This window comes from Neomonachus schauinslandi, chromosome 9, assembly GCF_002201575.2.
Source record: "Neomonachus schauinslandi chromosome 9, ASM220157v2, whole genome shotgun sequence".
Taxonomy (NCBI): Eukaryota; Metazoa; Chordata; class Mammalia; order Carnivora; family Phocidae; genus Neomonachus; species Neomonachus schauinslandi.
Window position 1 is genome coordinate 140,717,936 of NC_058411.1, and position 25,206 is coordinate 140,743,141.

The 25,206-nt window shown below is 45.3% G+C and overlaps 1 protein-coding gene across 1 annotated transcript in view; it reads left to right on the forward strand.

Moving 5' to 3' along the window:
* ADAMTSL3 (ADAMTS like 3) overlaps positions 1-25,206 on the forward strand; it is a 343,828-nt gene that overhangs the window by 267,320 nt on the left and 51,302 nt on the right. Inside the window, exons 20-22 of the mRNA XM_021680458.1 lie at positions 9,430-10,501; positions 15,970-16,097; positions 18,063-18,191. Of these exons, the coding sequence (XP_021536133.1) occupies positions 9,430-10,501; positions 15,970-16,097; positions 18,063-18,191 (1,329 nt within the window). The remainder of the gene's footprint in view (positions 1-9,429; positions 10,502-15,969; positions 16,098-18,062; positions 18,192-25,206) is intronic.

Sequence of the window (25,206 nt, forward strand, 5' to 3'; positions counted from 1 at the left end):
AAGCAAACACCATTAAAAATTTCTATATGCATCATTAAATTATTTTTTTAAATTTTTTTTATTCTTATGTTAATCCCCATACATTACATCATTAGTTTTAGATGTCATGTTCCATGATTCATTGTTTGTGCATAACACCCAGTGCTCCATGCAGAATGTGCCCTCCTCAATACCCACCACCAGGCTAACCCATCCTCTCACCCCCCTCCCCTCTAGAAACCTGTTTGTTTTTCAGAGTCCATCGTCTCTCATGGTTCGTCTCCCCCTCCGATTTTCCCCCCTTCATTCTTCCCCTGCTGCAATCTTCTTCTTTTTTTTTTTCTTAACATATATTGCATTATTTGTTTCAGAGGTACAGATCTGTGATTCAACAGTCTTGCACAATTCACAGAGCTTACCAGAGCACATACCCTCCCCAGTGTCTATCACCCAGTCACCCCATCCCTCCCACCCCACCCCCCACTCCAGCAACCCTCAGTTTGTTTCCTGAGTCCCCAATAATCTTTCTTGGTTGTATTAATCTCTGGAAGGTACTATAACCTTGTGGTTAAGCTAACTCACTTGAGTTACAATCCCAGTTGTTCCAATCCCTCATCCTGTGACATCGGGCAAGTTACTTAACCTCTGCCAGCCTCAGTTTTCTCCTCTGTAAGATGGGAATAGTCATTGTATCTACCTCATAGGATTGTTCTGAGAAATAATACCTATAAAATGCTTAGAAACAATGCCAGGCCTGTGCTAAAGCCTCAAAAATATTAGTTATTTTTAATGCCATCCTTTTAATTCCTAGTAGAACTTCAAGATAGACTAAAATGGCCTAGAGCGACTTGTGCTGCGCCTTCTGTCCCACGAGGGCAGGGGCTTGTATGGGGTAGGTTCACAGTCGCCCTGGACTTTCCTCCACATAGGCCCCAGAAGTGCTTATCACAGTGACTTATACCCATAGAAATGCTTTTCAAATACGTCAGACTTGGATTGTCCTCATATTGCTGTTAGAAGTCTATCTGTCTTGCTTTTTGTTTGTTTGTTTTTAAGATTTATTTGAGAGAGAGAGCAAGTGAACGCACAGGGGGAAGGGCAGAGGGAGAGGGAGAGAAGCACAAGCAGACTCCATGCTGAGTGCAGAGTCCGACGTAGGCCTTGATCTCATGACCCTGAGATCAGACCTGAGCCTAAACCAAGAGTTGGACACTCAACCGACTCTGCCGCCCAGGCATCCCTACCTGTTGTGGTTTCTAATTAGGGATCTGAAGAAAAAAATAATAATAACAGAAATGTAGTGTTTGATTTTAGATTTTTAAAATTATAGCCCTAGGCTTTTAGGTTTCCTGAGTTTGGGTAAAGAATTATTATTTTTTGTCAAAGTACCGAGATCAAGATGGTTGAGGGAGGGGAGGCACCCAGGCATGCACTATGTGATTGAAATGTCAAGAAAAGATATTCCTCATCCCCTTGCCAGGGTTATTTCGAACACACTCACTTCTCTGCAGCTCTTGGTCTCCCTCTTGGTTCCAACCCCGTATCTGCCTCCTTAGCTCTCCCACCTCCTACACACACCTTGGACTTCAGGAGAGAATATAGCCCCCCTGCCTCCACTCTCCCTGTAGCTTCTCAGCTTCCAGTGACACCCCCCCCCCCGACATAGCTGCAGCCCTTGGAAACCCGGGGGGGCACAGGCCCACCTTGGCAGCACCCCTCTTGGGATTGTATCATTTGTCCTGCAGCATCCAAGGGCATACACTCAGTCATTCATTCATTTATTCATTCAATAAAGAGTAAGACTACTCTCTACTAGATGCTATGCTGTGCCCTAAGGGTAGAGACAATCTCTTTCCTAGACATACATTCCCTTATTAATTCTTTCTGCAGTCATTCATCAAGTGCTATATGTTTTAGGTGTTATGATACAAAACGGAAAAGATGCATTCTCTTGGTATTAAGATCTCAGAATTCAATGGGAGAGAAATATATATAAACAAACGAGAATAGTAAGTGCCATGGGTGCCATGATAGGATGCAGAAGGCAGTGGCCGATGCCACTGGGGGAGGGGGAGGTCAGGAAAAGTTTCAGAGGAGGATCCCCTGGGCAGAGTTCTGGAAGATAAGTGTCCATTCTCCAGGCTCACGTGGAGGAGGACACGGGAATCTGGGAGAAGAGGGCAGTGTGGACAAAGGTAGAGGGTGTCAAATGGAGTCCTTTATCTGGGGAAACCACCAGAAATACCACAGGATTAGAACATAGGTTCAAGTTTATGACAAAAGAGAAAGCTTGAGAATTTAGCTGTAGAGGATATTAGGACTCCATGTTAAGGGTTTTAGATTTTATCGAAGAAGGAGATGACACAGTCAGATTTTATTTTGGTGTATTTGCTCTGACAGCTATAAGATACATTGGATAAATACAAGGGTGCAGGCTGGGAGTCTGGCTGTGGCCATATCTAGGTGAGAGAGCATGGCGGTGGATTCTCACAATGGTTCGGATATCCCGCCTAAGTACCTGGAGCTGGGAGCTAAGGGACAGGGACAGGGTGTGCTTGTAAGTGTTTAACAACCAGCTCTGGGGTAGAGGGGTGGTGAGGAGGGAGGGCAGCTACTATTTGTCATCTTTGCTGATTTCTGTGGTGTAAGTACTCCCATCATGGCCAGCTTCAGCTGACCCATGACATGGTTGAATGCACAGTTGGGGATAGGTACTCACAATCTCACTGACCTGAGAGCCAGTGAGAGGTAGGGCCAGCACACCACTGGACAGGGAGGAATCATGATGACTTTCTGCTTTCTGGCTTGGGGTAATTGGGAGAAAGTGATGCCATTAATTGAGGGAATACCGGAAGAGGATACTTGGGATGGGATGGGAGGCAGACATAATGTGTTTAGATTATAATATTTTAAACTTGAAGTGCCAAGAAGAGATTTCAGATAAGCAGTGGATAATTAGGTCTGGAGCCCCAGAGAGAGGTCCAGGCTAGACAGATAAACTAGACAGATAAACTAGACTAGATAAACTAGACCTGATAAACTAGACCAGATAATTCAGACAGATAAACTAGAATGATAAACTAGTCCAGGTAAACTAGACAGATAAACAGACTAGATAAACTAGGCAGTTAAAGTAGACTAGATAAACTAGACAGATAAACTAGACTAGATAAACTACACAGATAAATTAGACCTGATAAACTAGACTTGATAAATTTGATCAGATCAGATAAACTAGATAAACTAGACAGATAAATTAGACTTAATAAACTAGACCAGGTAAACTAGACAGATAAACTAGACTAGATAAACTAGGCCAGATAAACTGGACCAGGTAAAGTGGACTAGATAAACTGGATCAAATAAACTAGACAGATAAACTTGACCTGGTAAACTGGACCAGGAAAACTAGACAAGATAGACTAGACCAGGTAAACTAGATGAGATAAACTAAACTAGATAAACTAGGCCAGATAAACTGGACCAGGTAAACTGGACCAGATAAACTAGACCAGATTAACTAGATAAGATAAACTAGACCAGATCATCTAGACTAGATAAACTAGGCCAGATAAGCTGGACCAGGTAAACTAGATTGATAAACTAGATAAGATAAACTGGACCAGATTAACTAGATAAAATAAACTAGACCAGATAATCTAGACAGATAAACTAGACTAGATAATCTAGGCCAGATAAACTGGGCCAGGTAAACTAGACCAGATAAACTAAACTAGATAAACTAGGCCAGATAAACTGGACCAGGTAAACTAGACCTGATAAACTAGACCAGATAAACTACACAGATAAACTAGACCAGGTAAACTAGAATGATAAACTATACTGATAAACTAGACCAGATAAACTACACAGATAAACTACACCAGGTAAACTAGAGTGATAAACTATACTGATAAACTAGACCAGATAATCTAGACAGATAAACTAGGCCAGATTATCTAGACAGATAAACTAGACTAGATAAACTAGGCAGATAAACTAGACCAGATAATCTAGACAGATAAACTAGAGTCGATAAACTAGGCCAGGTAAACTGGACCAGGTAAACTAGAATGATAAACTAGTCCAAGTAAACTGGTCCAGGTAACCTAGACAGATAAACAGACTAGATAAACTAGGCAGATAAACTAGACTAGATAAATTCGACTAAACTAGACTGGGTGAACTAGACAGATAAATTAGACTTCATAAACTAGACCAGGTAAACTAGACCAGATAAACTAGGCTAGATAAACTAGACTAATAGACCGGAACTGATAGACCAGAGCAGATTAAGTAGACCAGATAAGCTAGACAGCTCCGAGCTGCTCACTACACCTGCAAGGTCATCCGAGGAGAAGGTCAGAGCACGAAAAGAAAGTAGCTGAGCGTAGGGGGCAGTGGCTGGAAGGGACCCGGTGAGGGGTAGCACACTTGAGCGGAGGGACTTCTCCGAGAAGTGAGTGCTTAAAGGTGCCGCATGTCCTAGAATGGCCACGTAAGAATTCGGAAGGGAGACTTTGTATTTGTCACTAGAGGGGACGGACCACGGTGGCCTTTCCCAGAGAGCATTTAGCGGGGAGCTGCGAGCAGGAGCGCTACGGCATTCGGTTGGAAAGTGCCCGAGAGGCAATAAACAGAAGCCACTGTCAGGCTGACGTGGCATTTACAGTAGCCGGCTTCCCTGGGGCGGCCGGGATGTCACAGCTCATTTAGCGAGTCCTACCCGCAGCACCCCTGCCTCCCCCTCTCGGCTCCTGGCCGTGCTTCCACCCTCAGAGGAGTCTGGAGAGAGTCCAATGCGCCCAGGGCCCTGACTGAGCTCCAGATGAGCTTGCCGGCTCTTCAGTGCTAGTGGAGGGCTTGGGGGCCAGCGCCAGCCCAGCAGCCATACTCAGGGGTGGGTTCTGATGGCGCTGGCATTGCAGTTGTGTGCAGCCGGGTTCTAGGAAGGCTTAGGGGCCGCATCGCCACTGAAGCCCGTTCGGGCGTGGCTGGAGGCCCATGCTGGCAAGACCAAGTGTAAATATCCAGCCCAGATGGCTTGGGGCAGGAAGCTGGCCTGGCACCAAGGCTTAGAGTTATGGCAGGGAACAGGACTGGAATTAAGGCAGGACACAAACAAGCAAGGAGCTGAGACGCAATCGCAGTAAACAGCCCCAGGTTCCCAGGGCTGGCCTCCGTTGGGTAGGGCAGGCTGGCACAGAGGCCCAGGAGGAAGACCTCTAGAAGAGAGATCTTTGCGTTTTCTAGAAAAGCCAGAAGATGTGGCATTTCTCACATCCAGCACAGCGGGAGAGGTGGAGGGATGGGGCGGTACCCTTGAACGGGCCCGCGGCCCCTTCAGGAGGATGCCATAGGGACTTGACCACTCTCTGCACAGTAGATGATGCCCTCCCTGATCAGGCTTAGCCAGTGTTGTAGTCTGGGGGCATGGTCTAGGGGCAGAAGGAGGCAGTCACCCAAAACCAGACCAGTTCTTGCTTAAGAACTGTGTCCAATGATGTCATGCTCCGGGCACTTCTCCAAAGGAGCCCACAGGAGTCCCAAGAGAAGAATTGGTCCAAGCTGTGGAACCTGGCAGCCTGGCAGAGCCTGAATCCCAGATCACTCCACAGGCACACCTGTTAGCTCACCTGCTCTGGACCTAGCATGAGCACTTGCGAAAGCAGGGTTGGGAACGGAGCCAGCCAGGGTCACAGGGCTGACCTTCCAATGAATGGGCATGCAGCCAGAGGGAGCAGATGGCCTCTCATGTGGCTCGCCCAGCCCCTTGGGCAGCTTCCTCGCCAGGGCTGAATACTTCCCATCACCTTTAGATTCCCCAGGCTGCCTTGGATGGAGTCAGGGCCCCATCTAGTTTAAGCCTCGGGCTTAACTGAGGAACATCTGGCGACCAAGGGACTTAAGTTAATTAGAACCCACGTCTGTGGCTGCTTCTAGGGCATCGGGATGCTGTGTGGGCCTATCCTGGCCTCAGATCATCCCCAGCCTGAACCACTCAGCTAGACCGGTGTACTGCATTGCCCACGTGGGCTTCCACATCCGGTTAAGTGCAGGAACATTCCAGCTGTGACCTCATCCTTCGTGTCATGGCTACCTGAAAGAGCCTGTCTCCTCACATGCCTCAGTTGCACAAGTTCAAAAACCTGAGTTTGGCCCAGTTGGTGTTGTGATTTGAAGTTATCCTTCTTTCCATTGTCTGACACCGAGGGACCAATGACCAGACAGGGTGTTCAAATAGATCCTTATAAATAATCGTGAGAACTCTGTATAGGGAGATGTGCACACATCTGTGTAGATACCATGCTCACGTGTGTACGTGTACACTCAGGCACACATACCCTGCCTTGTGACAGTGACCGGCCACTTAGAAGCATTCACAAGATGCAACCAGGTACGTAAAATTACAAGTAGGTAAGGAACGAGAAAGGAAAACAAACGAGGCGAATACGTGATTCTGTCTTGAGTTGTACACTCCTCTTATGTGTGGGCACAGATTAGGCTCTAAACTTGCCAACATGACAGCGATCTTGAAGAAGCAGCCTGGTCAGTGGGGACATGGTTCAGCATGCATTGGATAGGAAATGAGCTAATTACTCAGGGTATGATGATCCCTGAGGTTGAGGAAGACACCTTCCAGAAGACACCACATGCCATACAGACTTTGGTAGGGTTTGCACAGAGAAGACAGATGCTGATTTCTTATCCTCCCTTCTCTCTTGATCGATGACATCCCATCATGTTGCCTTTCAGTAAAAGAAATGGGGTCAGGAACGCCTTTCTCTGCTGCCTTGGTTTAATCCAGAGGTACGCTTGGGGGCAGGGGTTCCCAAACTTTGCTGCACATTGCAGGCACCCGGAGATCTTAACCAAATTTCAGTGCCCAGGCTGCACCCCGTAAGTCACAATTTCTGGGGATGGGACCTAGGGCATTGAGATGAACAAATAATAATGCAGGTGCTTCTAACAGGCAGCGAAATTTGAGACTTTAGTTTATATTGAACCTCCGCATACTGGTTGTTAACGTATGGACATAGTTGGGGCACCTGGATGGCTCATCGGTTAAGCATCGGACTCTTGATTTCAGCTCAGGTCATGATCTCAAGGTTGTGAGATGGAGCCCTGCATCAGTGTGGAGACTGCTTAAGATTCTCTCTCTCTCTCTCTCAAAAAGAAAAAAAATACGGACATACTTCCCAAATGTTGGTAAATAGCCTCTGTCTGCACACCCTTGCTGTGCACATTGCTAAGTATTTCGGATGGCATCTCTGCTTATAATAATGGATAAACTGTGCATTTACCAATGAATCCATACATTTTCTTCCTGCTTTTGAACGTGCAACAGTATGTTCAACATCCTATGCTGCCAACTGAAAGAAAATCTTTATGCCTCGGCTGGTGGGGGTGAGCTTGGCATCCTCCGCAGAGACTGTATCCAACAGGGAGGTGCGTGTGTGTGGCAGGTCGCCCAGCTCCACTTAGAGATGAGCCGAGGAACATCCAAGGGCAGAACCCAGGACAATAGTCCTGACCTACCAATCCCACCTCTGTGGGATCTGCACACAAACTCATTATGCATGTCCTTCACCAAGAACACCTACTGTAGAGATTATGGGTTCACCCCTGTTGTTTTCCTGAATGCACGGTACCACTGCACCCCAGCAAGCAGCTAGACCCTATGGGGCTCATGAGCCACCCAAGAGGACTCCAGGAGTTATTCTGGAAAAACAGGGTGTCAGTAGACCCACCATACCTACTGCCTCGGGCCTGAGAGGGCCGTCTAATTGGAAACTCAGTCTGATTCTTCTCCTGGTGTATCCCTGCAAGTGCTTCAACCCAGAGGACCTATAACCGGGATCCTCCAAGGTAATGAGGCCCCTGATCCCATGACCTTCTGTCTAGCAATACGTTCCATAGGAGTCCAGTCTCTCTTCTATCATGCCCTGCTGCTTCTAGGTCCTCCATGTCCCTGTGACCTAAGGGTATCATCAAAGAGGAACCAGGTTTCACCCACACTGTGCCTCCCTCCCTTCAGAATCACCCCGGGACACAGCAAGACCTTCCGGCAGGTTCCTCTTCCGAAGGAGAGACCTAAGGTGTATCCTCTTTGGGCCGAGGCCATTCACTAGAGCCCGCGCCCAGGAACAAGCTAGAGCCAGCCCCACCTCTCACTTCTCTCACTCTCTCTTGGACTGCCCTCTGTCAGCTCTCGGGGTCACCGCGGTCGTGCATGAGAATGTATTGTGTGCCCACTACTGTGCCGTGCATTTGGTATAAATGTCCCACCAAACTTTCACACTAGCGTCACCCGAATTTCGGGTGGGAAAACTGAGGCTCAGAGAGATCAGGTGACTTGTCCGAGGGGCAGAGCTAAGATCCAGCCTCAGGTTTGTCTGGCTTCAAAGTGCCTGTTCTCCCTTTTCTTCTGAGCTCACATGCTTCTTCAGGCCCTGCTGCTTTGACTGACTTGCTCCAGTTGTCTGCTACCTTTAGCCACCTCGTCCTCACCTCCAGATCCTTCAGATGCATTCGCTCACTTCCCCACTCCTGCTTTCTCCTGCAGGGCTGATGTGCCTCTGGCCGAGCTGTATCAGTAAGGGGGTGTCTGATATTTGGGGCCTCTACCCCAGAGTACAGGCACGTTACGGTTAGGCAATGGTTAGAACGTGCGTGGTGGAGGTCTGAAATATCAGATACCCCCTTACTAATACAAACCCTTCACCTCACATCTCCCCAAACCAGGGCTTTGCAAAATAATTTATACATTTTATGCCATTCATTCAAATTTCCGTTCTTCACTGCTAAAGTACTAGATAGTTGTGAAATTTACCTCGGTCTGTGGATACATGGCATAACGTTATTTATCGTTTCATTGTCAGCTGTTTTTTTCCTTTTTTTAAATTTAAATTCAATTAGCCACCATATAGTACATCATTAATTTCAGATGTACTGTTCAGTGATTCATGAGTTGCCTATAACACCCAGTGCTCAACACATCACGTGCCCTCCTTAATGCCCACCACCCAGTTGCCACATCCCCCCACCCACCTCCCTTTCCACAACCCTCCGTTTGCTTCCCGGAGTCCAGAGTCTCTCATGGTTTGGCTCCCACTCTGATTTCTTCCCATTCAATTTCCCTCCCTTCCCCTATGATCCTCTGTGCTATTTCTTATATTCTGCATGAGTGAAACCATATGATAATTGACTTTCTCTGCTTGACTTATTTCACTTAGCATAATCTCCTCCAGTCCCATCCATGTTGATGTAAAAGTGGGGTATTCATCCTTCCTGGTGGCTGAGTAATATTCCATTGTATGTATTGTCAGCTGTTTTAAAAGAGGAAAAAAATACACATTTGTTGACTTGCATCAGCCTTGGAAGACTACTGTCAGAAAGCTTATATTATTGAGATATTTGTTCGTATTTTCTTCCTTTTTTCCCCTGCAGAAATCAAACCAGAGCCGAAGACAAAACCTGGGGAGCAGGGGCCCCAGATCCTTGGTGTCCAGAGGGTCTACATTCAGACAAGGGAAGAGAAGCGCATTAACCTAACCGTGGGTAGCAGAGCCTATTTGCTGCCCAACACATCGGTGATTATCAAATGCCCAGTACGACGATTCCAGAAATCCCTGATTCAGTGGGAGAAGGATGGCCATTGTCTGCAGAACTCCAAACGGCTTGGCATCACCAAGTCGGGCTCCCTAAAAATCCACAGCCTTGCGGCCCCGGATATCGGCACGTACCGCTGTGTGGCCGGCTCCGCGCAGGAAACCGCGGTTCTCAAGCTCATCGGCACGGACAACCGGCTCATTGCGCCCCCGGTGCTCGGGGAGCACGTGCGGGAGTACCCGGGGATGGACCCCAAGGAAGCCAATAGCTTGGGAGCCACGTGGCAGAAAATGAGGCAGCTATGGGGTAACAAAAATGAGCTTTATCCGGAGGACGGCCAAATTGCTAAGCAGCCTTTCTTGAGGGCTCTGTTGGGCCCGTGCGGGAATTCTGCAGGCCACACCAACTCCTGGGAGTTTAAGAACAAGCAGTTTGAAGCAGCAGTTAAACACGGAGCATATAGCATGGATATGGCCCAGTTCGATGAGCTGATCAGAAACATGAGTCAGCTCATGGAAACCGGAGAAGTCAGTGATGACCTCGCGTCCCAGGTGATCTATCAGCTGGTGGCCGAGTTAGCCAAGGTGCAGCCAGCCCGCGCACCATGGAGGGGCATCCAGGAAGGGGTGCCTCCCACCGCACAGCTGAGTGGGGGAGCAAGAAGGATGCCTCAAAGCTCGGATGTGGAGAATTCAGGCAAGCTGAACTTCAAGCCGAAGGGACCTGTTCTCATGAGGCAAAGCCAGCCCACCTCGATTTCATTTAATAAAACAATAAATTCAAGGATTGGAAATACAGTGTACATTACAAAAAGGACAGAGGTCATCAATATACTGTGTGAGCTCGTTACCCCCAGTCAGGCCACGTATACATGGACCAAGGATGGGGCCTTGTTGCAACCCTCAGAAAAGTAAGTAACAGCAGAATACAGTGTTCACTGTGTCATACCTTCTTAATGGGCATTCCAGTTTTCTTGAAAAGACTTTCAAATTCCTTCTCCTGAGAATGTGTTTCCAATAGGATTCTTTAGGAAAGAGACAAAAAAAAAATAAAAAAAGTTGGGATGTGTTTTTCACATACGCACTGGAATTTTAAAAATTAAACCCTACCATCCCCTTCATTACCAAGACTGGCTACAGTCAGACTGAGTTTAAGCATGTATAGGCTCTCTCTCTGCAGAGCACTTAACATTATTTAAAAATAAAATCCATATAAGGCCTCAAAAAAGTAATCATCCTTGCAGTAATCCCAAATCAGAATTTATTTACGGTGCCCTTCTATACCTGGGAGATGTGGTATCTCTTTGGAGTTCACGTTGGCCCCGAGAGTTGGCAGGGCAGAGATTAATAGTTTTCTGATGAGGTCACTGAGAGATAATCCCAAGACTAATTCACGGCCATCCGGAACCAGGGACCGTATCTCCTGAACACCGCCAGGGATGTTTGGATATCACACAAATAACAGCCTTAGTAGAAAGATTGAGTATCTGAAGCACTTTTCTCTCTTTTTTTTTTTTAAAGATTTATTTAGGGGCGCCTGGGTGGCTCAGTTGGTTAAGCGACTGCCTTTGGCTCAGGTCATGATCCTGGAGTCCCTGGATCGAGTCCCGCATCGGGCTCCTTGCTCAGCGGGGAGTCTGCTTCTCCCTCTGACCCTCCCCCCTCTCATGCTCTCTCTCTCTATCTCATTCTCTCTCAAATAAATAAATAAAATCTTTAAAAAAAAAAAAAAAAAAAAAAGATTTATTTATTTATTTATTTGAGAGAGAGAGAATGAGAGACAGAGAGCACGAGAGGGAAGAGGGCAGAGGGAGAAGCAGACCCCCTGCTGAGCAGGGAGCCCGATGTGGGACTCGATTCCGGGACTCCAGGATCATGACCTGAGCCGAAGGCAGTCGCTTAACCAACTGAGCCACCCAGGCGCCCCTGAAGCACTTTTCTGTATCATGCAATTTGTTATGTCATAAAATCCAAAAATAAGGATCAAAGTTTTTGAGATGTTCACAACATGATATTAAGTCATATTTTTATTATGATCTCCATGTCAGTACAAAGATAGCACATTTCATTCATTTCACATAAAATAGGGACTAACAAATATTAATTCATTTTTGCATTCCTCAGTGTCTCTTAAATCTTGCTGTTTGTACACATGGGACTGGAGATATTTTGCTTTCTTTTAGTTTGCATTCAGAGAGCCCAAGCTGCCTCTAGGGATTATTAAGAGAAACAGAACAGCAGATGTTAAATTGCTTTGCAGACCATATTGTACTTTAAAAATGCAAATTTTATTTTTATCATGTCTTTTAGTGCATTTGAGCCTAATATGTGAAACAGCAGAAGAAATCTAGGTAAAACTCAAATTTTTTATAATAAATTATTAGGCTGTACCTTAGAGTGAAAAGGTAGAACAAATCTAACTTTTTCATTTTTGGCCCCGGAACTCTGAACAGAAGAGTGTAAAGTTGTTTTCCCAGTGGAATAAACCTCCCAGATCAACTAGCTTAGCAGTTCGCAAAACTTTTGGTCTTAGGACCCTTTTGAACCAAAAAACTTTAAAATCTTCCCTGAGAAGCCTAAAGAGCTTTCGTTAATGTGAGTTATAGCTATCGATATTTACCATATTAGAAATTAAAACATAAAACACTTAACATATCTATTTATTAATCCATTTAGAAATAACAATAAGAAGCCCATCACATGTTCGCGTAAATAACAATTTTTGAAGAAGCAATATTTAAGGAAAATTACTAATAACAATGGCACTGTTTTATATCTTTGCAAATCTCTTTAATGTCTGGCTTAATAAAACACAGCTGGATTCTCATAAATGCTTCTCCGTTAAATCTGGTGTGATATGTTGTTTTAAGTAAAGTTGATAGAGAAAATTTGGCTTCATCCAGCTATGGGAGTTGGAAAAAGAGGGACATTTTCATAGCCTTTTCGGATAATCATGGCTATTCTTTATGACTACACTAAATCTGGCCCAATGGTAGCTTCTGAAAGGTCAGCGGGAATGTGGACTTTAAAGCCATATTGATGAAATTTTGTTACTCCCTTACAGCGAAATATTGCCTTATCTTGCACTTTCAATGGCTCTTTTACCTACACATGATTTTATAATATCACACACTGGTCATTCGGAAAGTATTAGTTCCCCGAGTTACACTGATCTCCCCAACGTTGGCCCGTTTCCTTAGACGATGTAAAGAACACACATAGCTGTCAAGCTCACAATGGAGGATACTAATTTTTCCAAAATTTTAATTTTCACGTGGAAGTTCGTGAAAATTAAACACCGTCTGTTGTTTTCCTTGAATGGGCCAGCTCCTTTTAGTTACGTTTTTTAAAAATTGCTGCCATATACCCCAATCTGAATGATTATAATTTGTTAGCCATTCTTTCAAGTAAAAATCGTATTCCCTGAAAAACAAAAATAAAAACGGTTCGTTCAGCTAGCAAATCAGACATGTAGCGCTTTGTGTTTACTTCCCGTTCTATAAACAGACTATTAAAAATATACATATTTAAGGATTGAGATTTAGTAAAACCAGTTAAGTCTCATGCCTCATTAAGGACATTCATAAGGGAAACACATTTTTGTTTCTGTGGCAAATGCGTGGTGGCCAAGAACATGGGGTCTCCCTGTACACGTGGACCCCAGAATTGTACCTACCAATGCTTTTGCTATCTGTGTAAATGTCAACACAGCAGGAAAGGCAAATAACAGCTTAGCATTATTATGAAAATCGTTTTGACCTCCCGAACCTCCGGGGGTCCCTGGACCGCCCTTTGAGGGCGGCTCAGCAATTTTCATTTTATAAGAAGCAGAGGCTGAGCGAGTTGAAGTGATCGCTTCACCTGTGGTCGGATCTGTAGGGCAGGAGTGTGGTAGAGCGTGGCCAGTTTAAGTAAATGTTTGTTGAGTTGATTTCAAATAGTTTGACTTGATCGCATGGAATTAACATTAGCTTCTGAGCCTGAGACTCCTGGAGGTCATATGAAGAAAGGTTTTGACACGGTACATCCGGTCCAAATGTGTTTCTGCATACTTTAGGGATCAGCCGTTTGATACCGAAGCGGTTCCATATGTCTATTAAAAGTTTTTGTTTTTGGGATGCCTGGGTGGCTCAGTCGGTTGAGCGGCTGCCTTCGGCCCAGGTCATGATGCCAGGGTCCTGGGATCGAGTCCCGCATCGGGCTCCTTGCTCAGCAGGGAGCCTGCTTCTCCCTCTCTCTCCTCTGCTTGTGCTCTGTCAAATAAATAAAATCTTAAAAAAAAAAAAAAAAAAAAAAAAAAAAAAAAAAGTTTTTGTTTTTAAGTTGTTGATAAAAAAAATAAGATCCACTCTTATTTCCGTTTTCTTCCTCAAACTTACCTAATTAATTTGTTCCCCTTACGTTTCATTTCCTTGATGCAACAAATGTTCTCACCTTTAGATACATTTTTTTCTGAATCTCACATGTCTTTTCAGTCGAAGTAACTCCGAAATGGAATTACATTTCTGAGAGCTTCTATCCAATGAGAAGAAAGCGTGTAGGGGTGTAGGCATTTGGATGCTAGCTGGGTAAGAAATCTCAGCCAGGAAGGGCAGACTGTGGGTAGATTCGCTGGGGCTGATGGCTGTGGAAAGATCAGCTTTGTCAAGAATAAGGTCATCCAGCAGAGACCAAGGTCACATCCCTTATGGGACCCTACCTGCTGTTCTCCAGCCCAGGGACTGACCCAGGCTAGATACCGGGACGGCTCCTCCAGAGGTAAGGTTCACGTGATTTCTCTCTGTGCTGTTGAGACCTACAGAACAAAGGGATTGCTACAGGATTGCTAAATCATATAAACATGTATATGAAATGATTGAAGAAAACATTTTAGTGTATTTATTTTTCAAGTGCAGTTACCCGTTCTATTCTTGTTCTTAATCGACTATTCCTTGTTAGGGATTTTAGATTTTAGACGCCAGGTGTTAGCGTGCTAATAGCTAGGTCTGTCGTGCTCCTGTTTTTGGTCCAGGCAATTCTGCAGTTGTATTTCTGCCCACTTTTGTGTATTTCCTATGTGTGTTGCAGAGGGGCTTGCGTCCTGCTGGTACGCACAGGCTGCACCATGATTCTGTTGCATTCTGACCGTTTGTACATTTAGCCGCTGGAGGTTTCTGAGAGCTTTCTATACAAAATTCACTGTGTCAGGTACTGTCGATGCACAGCTGTGAATAAGATTTGGTCCCTGCTTTTGAAAAGATCACAATCTGGTGGGAAGAAGTAGATATTTCATCAAATAAATATATGAACCAGAGCAGAAGGAGCCCAGAGGGGGAGAAGATAATTCTAGGAGTACTGGGGAAAGCTTTACAGGGAAAATTATATTTGATCCAGGATCCAGTGGGTAAGTCAGAGTTTGCCAGAATGGGGAGGGGGGAGGGCATTGCAAATACAGTGAACAACATATGCAAACGCTCGGGATGATGAAAGATCATGGAATGTTCTGGAAACTGTTAGAGGCTCATTATGACTGGAGCATAGGGTGAGCAACATGAAGTGACAGGAAATGGAGAAGTGGCCCCAGCTCAGTTCATGAAGAAACACACAGCATTTAGTGGTCAGAATAGTCCGTGTGGCTAAAATCTGGAAAGTGAGAGGCGGCAGGGGAAAAAAACAGTATACGGACCACTGATCCAGGTGACCGAGAAGCAGTTTCAAATTGTTAAGAAAAAATTAAAAGCAGAACAAGCACCCTTTTCTCTTCCCTGAATAATTACCTCATCCGTCAGGATACACCTGAACAACTCTGGTTCTCGTGCTATTTACCTGCAGGTGTTTATGGTGATCAGTAAGGGGGAAACCATACGGAACTCATACAGGTCAGCCCCGATTCGTAACAGCCTGCTCCAAGTCCAGTATAACACCGCCTTAGCACTGTTGCCCCCAGTGACTTTTTTGTACAGTCGTGGTGAGGTAACGACTAGAGTCAAGCAGCATTAACTAACGGCCCACTCACTTCCGGTGTGAAAATCCGAACTGAAACATCCATACCTGCTGTTCGTGAGGAAGGATTTGGGCACAAAATGAGGGGTTAACATCCTGCCAGCTGATGCTTGCTAGTTTGTCTTTTTGAAAATGTGGTAGAGTAAGCACTGAGTCCATCCAGAATAGTCTCTTCTCGGGCAAAGTGAGGCAGGAAGACTGGCTCTCCAAGCACCATCCAGCTACCATGTCTCTGAGCTCAAGCGCAGGAGGAAGACTTTTCCACCCTCCAGTCTTATGGGCGGGATCCTTGCCAACCCAGGGTCTAATTTTGCAGTCTTCTTTCCCTGAGACATGCTGTGGGCCCAGAGCAGTGAAGTACGTCACGTGAATGCACCCCTTTCTAACTGTTCTACAGGATAATCTTGGCTGGAATGGGAAAAATGCAGATACGGAACCCTACAAAGAAGGAACAAGGAACGTATGGATGCTCTGTAACTAACCATCTCGGTTCAGACATGGAGAGTTCTCCTGTGCTCTACGCAGGTAATGCGCGTTGTTGAAACCCCGGAATGCCTGGTTTGGGGTTCCCTAGAGCAGCAGTCCCCAAATGTCAGCGTGAAGCAGCAGAACACCTGAGGGTAAGGGGGTGGTCAGAACACAGATTTCTAGACCCCATTCCTGGAGCTTCTGACTCAGTAGGTCTGGGACGGAGTCCAAGAGTTTGCATTTTTAACATGGTCCCAAGTCATACCGATGCTGCCGGCCTGTGGACCAGATCTTGAAAACGTCTGCTTTAGGGCTCACCTTCCAAGAACCGGGAATTAATGAGACAGAGTTTCCCCGGCAGCATGGGTAGTACAGGCTTCCCATTTTTTTAAGTGCCACCAGCCAATGCAAGAGAATAATTATCCTCTAAAGAGGGCTGTCTGCCTCCAAAGGACCTATCAGTCCTTAAAGACGCTTTCAGGAAGTTGTATCTGTAAATTAGTGTCTTTCTTCCCAGGAGGCAGATGGTGTCATTTTAACATGAAAATGTGCTTAATTATGAAGGAATGCTTTTAGGTGGTAAGCAACGCTTCCTGCTTCCTCGTGGCAAGCTCCTGTTCTGGGGTTAAAAATAAACCAAGAGCTCCCTCCTCCAGCTCTCTGCTCTGTGGTTTCTGGTATCTGTGACTCACAGGGACTAAGAGGAGGAGAGGAGCAATACCGGGGATTAGAATCCAGCATTCGGGACAACTGAGCATTGAGCTTGGTGGCAGGTACCTCATATCTACACATTGAGAAGGTTGGACCAGGTGACTTAAAAAGCTCCTCGAATCTGTATGGCTTGAGCTCCTCCCCTGGCTGCATTCCCAAGGTAGGGCCTTCAGGCCTTGATTTTCTGTGCTTCGACCGTCCTGTGAGCATCAGCCCCTTCCCAGAAAATGTCAGTCCCAGGGTTTGGGAATTAGGCCCCCTTGGGGCTCACAAGTCTCCCCTTAAACCCATCGAGGACAGTCCAGATTCCTGAGAGAGCTGGCACAGCATGTCCTCTGGCCCCTGACTACGTGGTTACCAAACAGTCCACTGAAATGCATTCGTTTTGCATGCACTAGGCGTAGGTGATAAAACAGCCCTCACCCTCCAGCAGCTCACATGCTAATGGTGGAGCAGGGAATGCCATCATGGAGGTCATCCTCCGTCCTCCGTAGACGGATGCTCTGTCAGCCCCCTTTCCGGGATGTGGCCTTCCTTGACCCTCACGTGCTATTGAGAGACCCCTGGGCAGCCAGCACCTCCTTCTGTCTCAGCAGCCACCAGCCCCTGTGGTTTGGTGTCTCCCACCAGTCGGAGTTGCTTGAGGGCAAGAATGGCTGTTTTCCAACTTTGTATTCCTTTCGTTCATCTCAGGCACAGAGTATATTTCCTGAGTGAGTTAACGAAGGAATCTATTGAAAGTCTACGTTTCTCAAAATCCAGGGAAATAAAAGTCCTTGATTAGGTTCTTGATGCTCTGTGACTTTGTTGCTATTATTATTTTTCCATGCAAGTTTTAGGCAGGTTTGTTTTGAGTGTTCCTCTGTCTCTGTCCAGAGACAGAGTCGGTGGGTCCCAAGCCCCTGGTGTGTTGGACCCCGCTTTAGTTCATCCAGGGGATACCCTGCCCTGCCTTCTTGGCTTCTTATGAACTTCTGAATTTCTTCTTTTTCAATTTATCAAAGAGGGATTTATCGTCAATTTTGGTTATAAACCAAAACAACCTCATAGCCTATCTATGGTTGTTGCAGCGCACCCCGTGGGTATCTCTTTGAATGCATTCATCCATCCGTCTGTCTGCCTGTCCATCTGGGCACCAAGCACCCCCCGGGCTGTGTATGTGCCAGTCCTAATGGGGCACCACAAGGGAGACAGAGAGAGCCCGACTCTGCCCCTGCTCTTAGTGAGCTTTACCAAGTTTACCAGACATGGAGTGGTTTACCAGAGCAAAAGCCTGAACCTAACATAGTTTCCTGCTCCCTTTCAATGAAGAGGCGCCTGCCATCTTGTCTATCGAAAGAAATATCAGCAGACTGGAACACAGCGATCTGTCAGTCGTGGTTGGAGGCGTCGTGGAGGCAGCCTTGCAAGCCGATGTGACAATCCGATGTCCTGTAAAAGGCAAGTCTGGGCGTTTCTGGGGGTGGGGAGGGAGGCAGGGAGCATGGGCCAGCCTGGTGTTGCAAGAGATGGCAGCTCTCAGTTCGGCATCTCAGACCTCAGCCTGACTGGCTTAACAATCTTGAGTCTCACTCAAGTGTGAGTGGCTCTGTCTCTCAAGGGTGAGACCAACTCAAGGGACCGGAGTGTAAAACAAAATGCCCATGTCTCCACTTCCCGGGAGGACTGTGACTGCCTCGCACACTGGCGTGCTCAGGCGTGACCAGGACACTGTCGCTGTGGGCAGACCTACCCGACAAGCCAACTTCTAGTCCGGTGGTTGCCTGGTGAGCAGAGCATCAGCGAGGGGGTTTGCTGGAAACTGATGGAGGTGCCCTGCAGCTGGGCAAAGCCAGGTCCGGGGGTGGGAATCTCGAGGTCTCCCGGCCCACACTGTCTCTATCCTGGACTGTCCTAAGCCAAGCATAACCAGTCTGTGTCTCAGTGGCTCGTTCTGCTTTGTTCGCCATGGCAGAGAAGCCTTCTTTCTGACTCCTCCTTTCTTTAATAGAAATAACACTTTCAGTCCGACCTTGCCTTAATGTCAGGCCATTCTTGCTCAGATTCTTCTGTCTTAACCTGGGCCCACGCATCTCTAAACTGAGGTCAACATTATAGCCTGCACACATGTCCATTTTATGGGGTCAGGGGCGCTGTGTGAATAACTTTGATCAGTTTCTCAGGGAGCCTTGGGACCTCTTCACAATTAAGATCTATTTTAAGGGGACAGAGTGTATGCCCGTGATTTACCGTGCATTGATTCACAGCCGGGACGGCTGAGTCTCCCTGGTTTCCAGCTAATGGGGCCCCTGTAAGTTGCAGCCACTTGGATGAATCTTACCTGGGCCATGGCCCGGGTGAGCAGGGTGACCCGGGGAGCCCTCACGCTGCTCTCGATGACACAGTGACCGCACATGTAGCGAAGGGAGCCCGGGACACCTCCATCCACCTTCCAGGCACTCCCTCCCTGTAACGGTCCGTTTCTGGCCGTGTTTCCAGAGCTGCACCTTTGGCTCCACGAGCAGTGGAAATTTGCTAACCCCCAAGGTATTATTTTTCACCCCTTGGAAGTCCCTGCAGTGTTTGGCCTTCACAGACTTGCAAAATCCCTCCAGCCTCCTAACTGACTCCACCCACAAGTATGTGAGTTTTCTGGCCAAGCGCTACCTACCATCACAGAAGGCAGCCCGCATTCCCGGGCCGCGCCGAGGAGAAAAGCAGAACGGAACTTTGCAGCTGCCAAGCCACAAAGGGCTAGAGTTTCTAGAGCCCTACACCTGCAGAGGCTTCTGCAAAAATAGATCTGACTTCTATGAAGAGAAACCTCAACTTTTAACATTATTTCTACATTTCTTACTTCCACAAGAGTTTAAAATCAGGCATTCTGGGGGGCGGGGGGGATGAGCCCTTGAAAGGATTGTGGTGTATTATTTGCTGTCATAAGTCAGCGGCTGGATTCGGTGGCAACTGCTTTTGTGAGGGAAGCCTCCAGCAAAGACCATTAAACGCGTCTGGGTTTTATTCTCTGCGCCAGGCCCCGTCAGCACGCGGGCCATCTCTGACCTCCCTCTGACTCCGGCAGCCCCTTGTGCCCACTTACCGCTGGTCCCCGGGGGCCTGAAGGGAGCTCGGTGTTGGGGACCCTCTGCCTCCTTGCTCCCTCCTTCCTCCTACCAGACGTGGCCCCATTGGCTGTTTGCTTACCTGGCAGCCGTCCCCTGTGGACTAGCTCCCCAGGGACTCAGCAGGACCCTTTCTTCTCAACATAAACCCGTCTCATTTTGAGTTTATGTGCCATTTTAAATAAACCTGGACTGTGTTTTCTTATGGGCAGAAGCCATACGAACGTAGCTTTTTCTGGAGATCTGTCTTCTTAAAGACAGATGGGGAAGTGGGGGAAGGGTCAGAAAACGGGTCTTCTAGACGGTTCTGTCACTAGCTCGTATAGGACCTTCCTGCCCTCGTCTCGGCAGTGGGAAATGTACCACTAACGTTAGTGGAAGGAGGGACTTTGGGTTTCATCTAATCCAGCCCCTCACTTATAGCCTCGAACGGGCGTCACAAAATTATATTTTCATATTGCACATGGAGATTATTTCTGTAAATTGGCGGCATGTATAAATTTGTCTTTTATTTTTCAATTGCCCTTAAAATATTTTCCAGTAACTATAATGAGCTCATCTATTCAAACCTTTTAGACAGATTCATAGTTTTTTGGTATGGCCAAATATGTTTTATTTAATTCGTGTGTCTGGATATCAAAAGTGATGGTCTCTGGTCTGTCTTAGGTGATATTTCTCATAACTGTATTATGTAATAGAACCTGCAAATCTGTATGTTTAAAAGTTAGAAGTTTTCAGTTGCAAGAGTTTTTTGCCTTGCTCTTTAAAAAAATTTTTTTTTTCTTTTAAAAATGGGGGAAGAAGAGTTTCAGCTGCATCCTCTCTGCCACCTTCTGGTAAAAAGGGAAAGCTCATCTGAGAGAAATGACTGATAAATCTTAAAAGTGTTGTTTTTTTGTTTGTTTGTTTGTTTTTTTAGTGTTAATGCTTAGTAAGGACATCATTTATTTTATAATTTTCTTCTTTTTTTAAAGATTTTATTTGTCAGAGAGAGAGAGAAAGAGCACATAAACAGGGGGAGCGGTGGGCAGAGGGAGAAACAGACTCCCCGCTGAGCAGGGAGCCCGATGAGGGACTCGATCCCGGGACTCTGGGATCATGACCTGAGCCAAAGGCAGATGCTTAACCTACTGAGCCACCCAGGCATCCCATCTTTCTTTTTTAAAAAAAAATTTATTTATGGGGCGTCTGGGTGGCTCAGTTGGTTAAGTGACTGCCTTCGGCTCGGGTCATGATCCTGGAGTCCCTGGATTGAGTCCTGCATCGGGCTCCCTGCTCGGCGGGGAGTCTGCTTCTCCCTCTGACCCTCCCCCCCTCATGTGTTTTCTCTCATTCTCTCTCTCTCAAATAAATAAATAAAATCTTTAAAAAAAATTTATTTATTTGAGAGAGAGAGCGTGAATGCAAGCAGGAGGAGGGGAAGAGGGAGAAGGAGAGACAGAATCTTAAGCAGGCTCCACGCGCATCATGGAGCCTGATGTGGGGCTCGATCTCATGACCTGAGTTGAAATCAAGCTTGGCGCTTAACCGACTGAGCCACCCAGGTGCCCCAAGCAATAATTTCTTAGCTGGGGCATAAACACCAAAAAGAACAAGTGGATGAATGGGCTTCTTCAAACTGAAAAACTTTCGTTCTGCAAAGGACGCTGTCAGGAAAGTATAAGGAAAACCCACAGAATGAGTGAAAATTTTCTGCAAATCATATATTTGGGAAGAGAGTGTCCAAAATATAAAAGGAATTCTTAGAACTCAGCAATAAAAAGACAACCTCATTTAAAACAGACAAATGATCTGAGTGGAATCTCTCCAAAAAATGTACAAATGACCAATAAGCCCATAAGAAGATGCTCAACATCCTTAGTCATCAGGGAAATGTAAGTCAGAACCACAATGAGATGCCACTTCCTTTTCTTTTTTTTTATTTTTATTAAAATCAATTGGTTAACATATAGTGTATTATTAGTTTCAAAGGTAGAGTTTGGTGATTCAGCAGTTGCACACAATGCCCGGTAATGAGATGCCACTTTCTACCCTGTGACACCTGTAATCAGAAAGATAATAGAAGTGTGGAGAATGTAGAAAAGCCAGAACCCTCTTGCACTGCGGGTGAGAATCTAAAATCATGCAGTTGCTTTGGAAAACAGTCTGATGGTTCCCCCCAAAGTGAAATCCAGCAATTCCACTTCTAGATATATATGCCCCAGACAAATGAAAACGCACATCCCCACAAAAACGTGTGCAGAGAGGCCCATGGCAAAGAGTAGGAACGACTTCCGAGCCCATCACTGATGAGTGGATAAACAAAATGTAGCACATCCGTGCAATGGAATTTTCTTTGGCCATAAAAAGGAATGGAGGACTGATCCATGCTAAAACACGGATGGATCTTGAAAAATTACGGTTAGTGAAAGAAGCCAGACACAACAGATCACATATTGTGTAATTACATTTCCATGAAATGTCTAGGACAGACAAATCCGCGGAGACAGATAAGAGGCTGCCGGTGACTGAGAGACTGGAAAACGGGCGGGATGACTAACGGGCACACATTTCTTTTGGGGGGGATGAGAATGTTCTGAATTATAGAGTAGGGATGGTTGCATGGCTTTATGAGTGGGCTAAAGAAAGCACCGAATTGTACCCTTGGAAGGGTGAATTGTATCTCATTAAAATCACAATCTGCAGTCCGAATACCCACAAGAGCATAAGGCTACAAAGTTTTAAAACCTACAATGCAGTCATGGATACTATTGATCAGTATATAAGTCGGTGGCAAAAATACGCAGATATTCACGGGAAGGGCGGACACCAGTGGCAGGATGGTTGGTACTCCCAGACTCCGGGAGAAAAGGAGGAGAAGTTTGGGGAAGGAATGTTAGCCTAGCTGTGATACTTTATTGCTTAACCAAGAACTAAAGCAAATAGAGTCCAGTGTGAATGGACACTAAGTTTGCATGATAGACCTGTGGTTATCTGTTATACTGCTTTTTTTTTTTTTTTTTCAGTTTCCCTCCCAGCCCCGCCTCTGCCTCGCTGTGAGACATTGGGCCTGTCACAGACTCACCTTGGCCCGGGGTTTTCTGTTACAGAGTAATGGATTAGAGGCTGAAGACCAGCCCTAAAATTCTGTCCTGGACCCCTGGTCTCTTGTAGGAATCTGGGACAAATGGAAGTAAAAGTAGGAAAAATGCTTGAGCTAAGATATCTGCCCAGTCTGGGTTAGGACTGAGTGCCAACAAGTGTTTTCACCCAATGTCAGGGAGACTGAGAGGGAACCCAGAAAGAAAATCTCTCTAGATAGCCAAAGGGGAGATGGATGGGGGGACAGTTGACATGGTTGAAGGGGATGAAGAGGTACAAACTTTCAGTTATAAAGTGAAGAAGTCATGGGGATGAGAAGTACAGCACAGGGAATATAGAGTCAATAGTATAATGCGTTTATTGTAGTGAGCATTTCATAATGTGTATAATTGTTGAATCCTTATGATATACACCTGAAACTAACTTAATATTATGTATCAACTCTACTTCAATGAAAAAAATGTTTAATGGGGAAAAAAAAAAGGTAGATATCATGTCCTTATCAAGGAGTTACTTGGAGCTAGAACACCAGCCCATGAAAAACCCATTTACCTATATTATGACTCAGACACTAGAGTTATAATGAAAAGGAAGGAACCAAAGAATGTAAGTATCTGATTTGGTGAAACTGAAATTTGATGATTTGAAAAATGTCTTTCCTTGATTTAAAAGCTGATGTTTAAGGAAACACGAGTTAACTGGAGGGCAGTAAATCCAGAGGGTGATTTGAAGCAACTTGGATGGCCTTGGATGGAAACCATCCAGGTGTTGGTCTTGGGAGTTGAATACTGAGCAACCTTTGAAATCCATGCGTCCCGCCGTTATGTTTTGAAAACAAGACCCAGAGAGGGGAGACCTGACCAAAATGATGAACCCAGTCCATGGAAGTGCTGAAGCCAGCACTCCTTCTGCTCCAAAGGCCTCCCCTTCTTTTCTGTTTTCTTGTCTCATTATAAAAAAGTAACCCATCTCATTGTAAAATCATTAGAAAGCATAGCAAAGTATTAAGAAGCAAAGAAATTCCCATAATCTCATCACCAAGACACAACCAGCATTTCTACTTTTTCACATTCCTTTAACCTTTTCTCATTAAGTCAATTTTCTCATGGTGCTAAAAAAAAAAAAAATCATAAATATCATTTAATTGCTGTACAAATTCTATGTCTGTAACACAACTAAGCCATTCCCTTATTTAGGGAAACTTAAGCTGCTTATTCTCTTTACAGTTACGTCTAGCAGTGTAAGGAACATTTTTGTGCATATAACTTCTTTGTGTTGTTGAGATTAATTTTTTAAAACAGATTAACAGGATTGGAATGACTGGGTCACAGGTCACTCAATGTTTTTATAACATAAGGCATTACAATTTCTAGAACTCAAAATGCATATCACAAATTACCTTCTAGAAAGTGAAACTTGCCACTGGTGTGGGTTTAAGCGCTCCATCCCTCTCACTGTTATGCTGCCCAGCGATAGGAAAGAATAGGGAAACAAGTAGGCAGAAGTTACAGGATTAACCCCCCACCGAGTATGGACAAGCAGGTGGCAGGAGGCAAGTGTGTCCAGGGGGCGGTGGGGTGACTGGTGCTCTGCACCCTGCGTAGAGGGAAGGAAAGCCTTTAATGTCTAAGAGATGGTGGTCAGAACATATGACATAAATTTAAAAGTATTTTCTTAATCATGGGATTTTTTTTTAGGATTAAAATGCTGTGGAGTATACCTAAAGTTTTGTTGATGGCTAATGGAATTACTGGCTTTTTTTTTTTTTAACTGGGTTTAATAATTTCCCTTACAGGGGAGGATTTTGAGAACATTTTTGTGGTGCAGCAAAATTACGTGGCTAAATTCCTATACATAGCTCATCTCTCTGACAATTATTTTCCCCCATCAACCATCAGTTTATATGTAGTGTGGAGTTTGATGGTAATAATGGAACATCTTTAAATCACAAATTTATTTGATCCTCTACAAAAAAAAAAAAAGAACCATTACTCCAGAAAAATACATTTACCCACAAAATTTTGCATATAATTTTCAGAATACTTAAAAAGAAAATCTGGGGATCATCTGCTTGTTCCTATTTTATGAACTAAATATTTTGTTGCTTTGGACCATGTTAAAACTAATTTATCTTTCTCAACCTGTGCTTTTTGAAATGTATTCCCTCTTCTATATTATGCTTACCTCTTGTTTAAACCAAATACAATCTTTAAACTTGCTAAAATTCTTTTTAAATATATTTAAAACCTTTTCTCCTGTTCGAGAAGGCTACC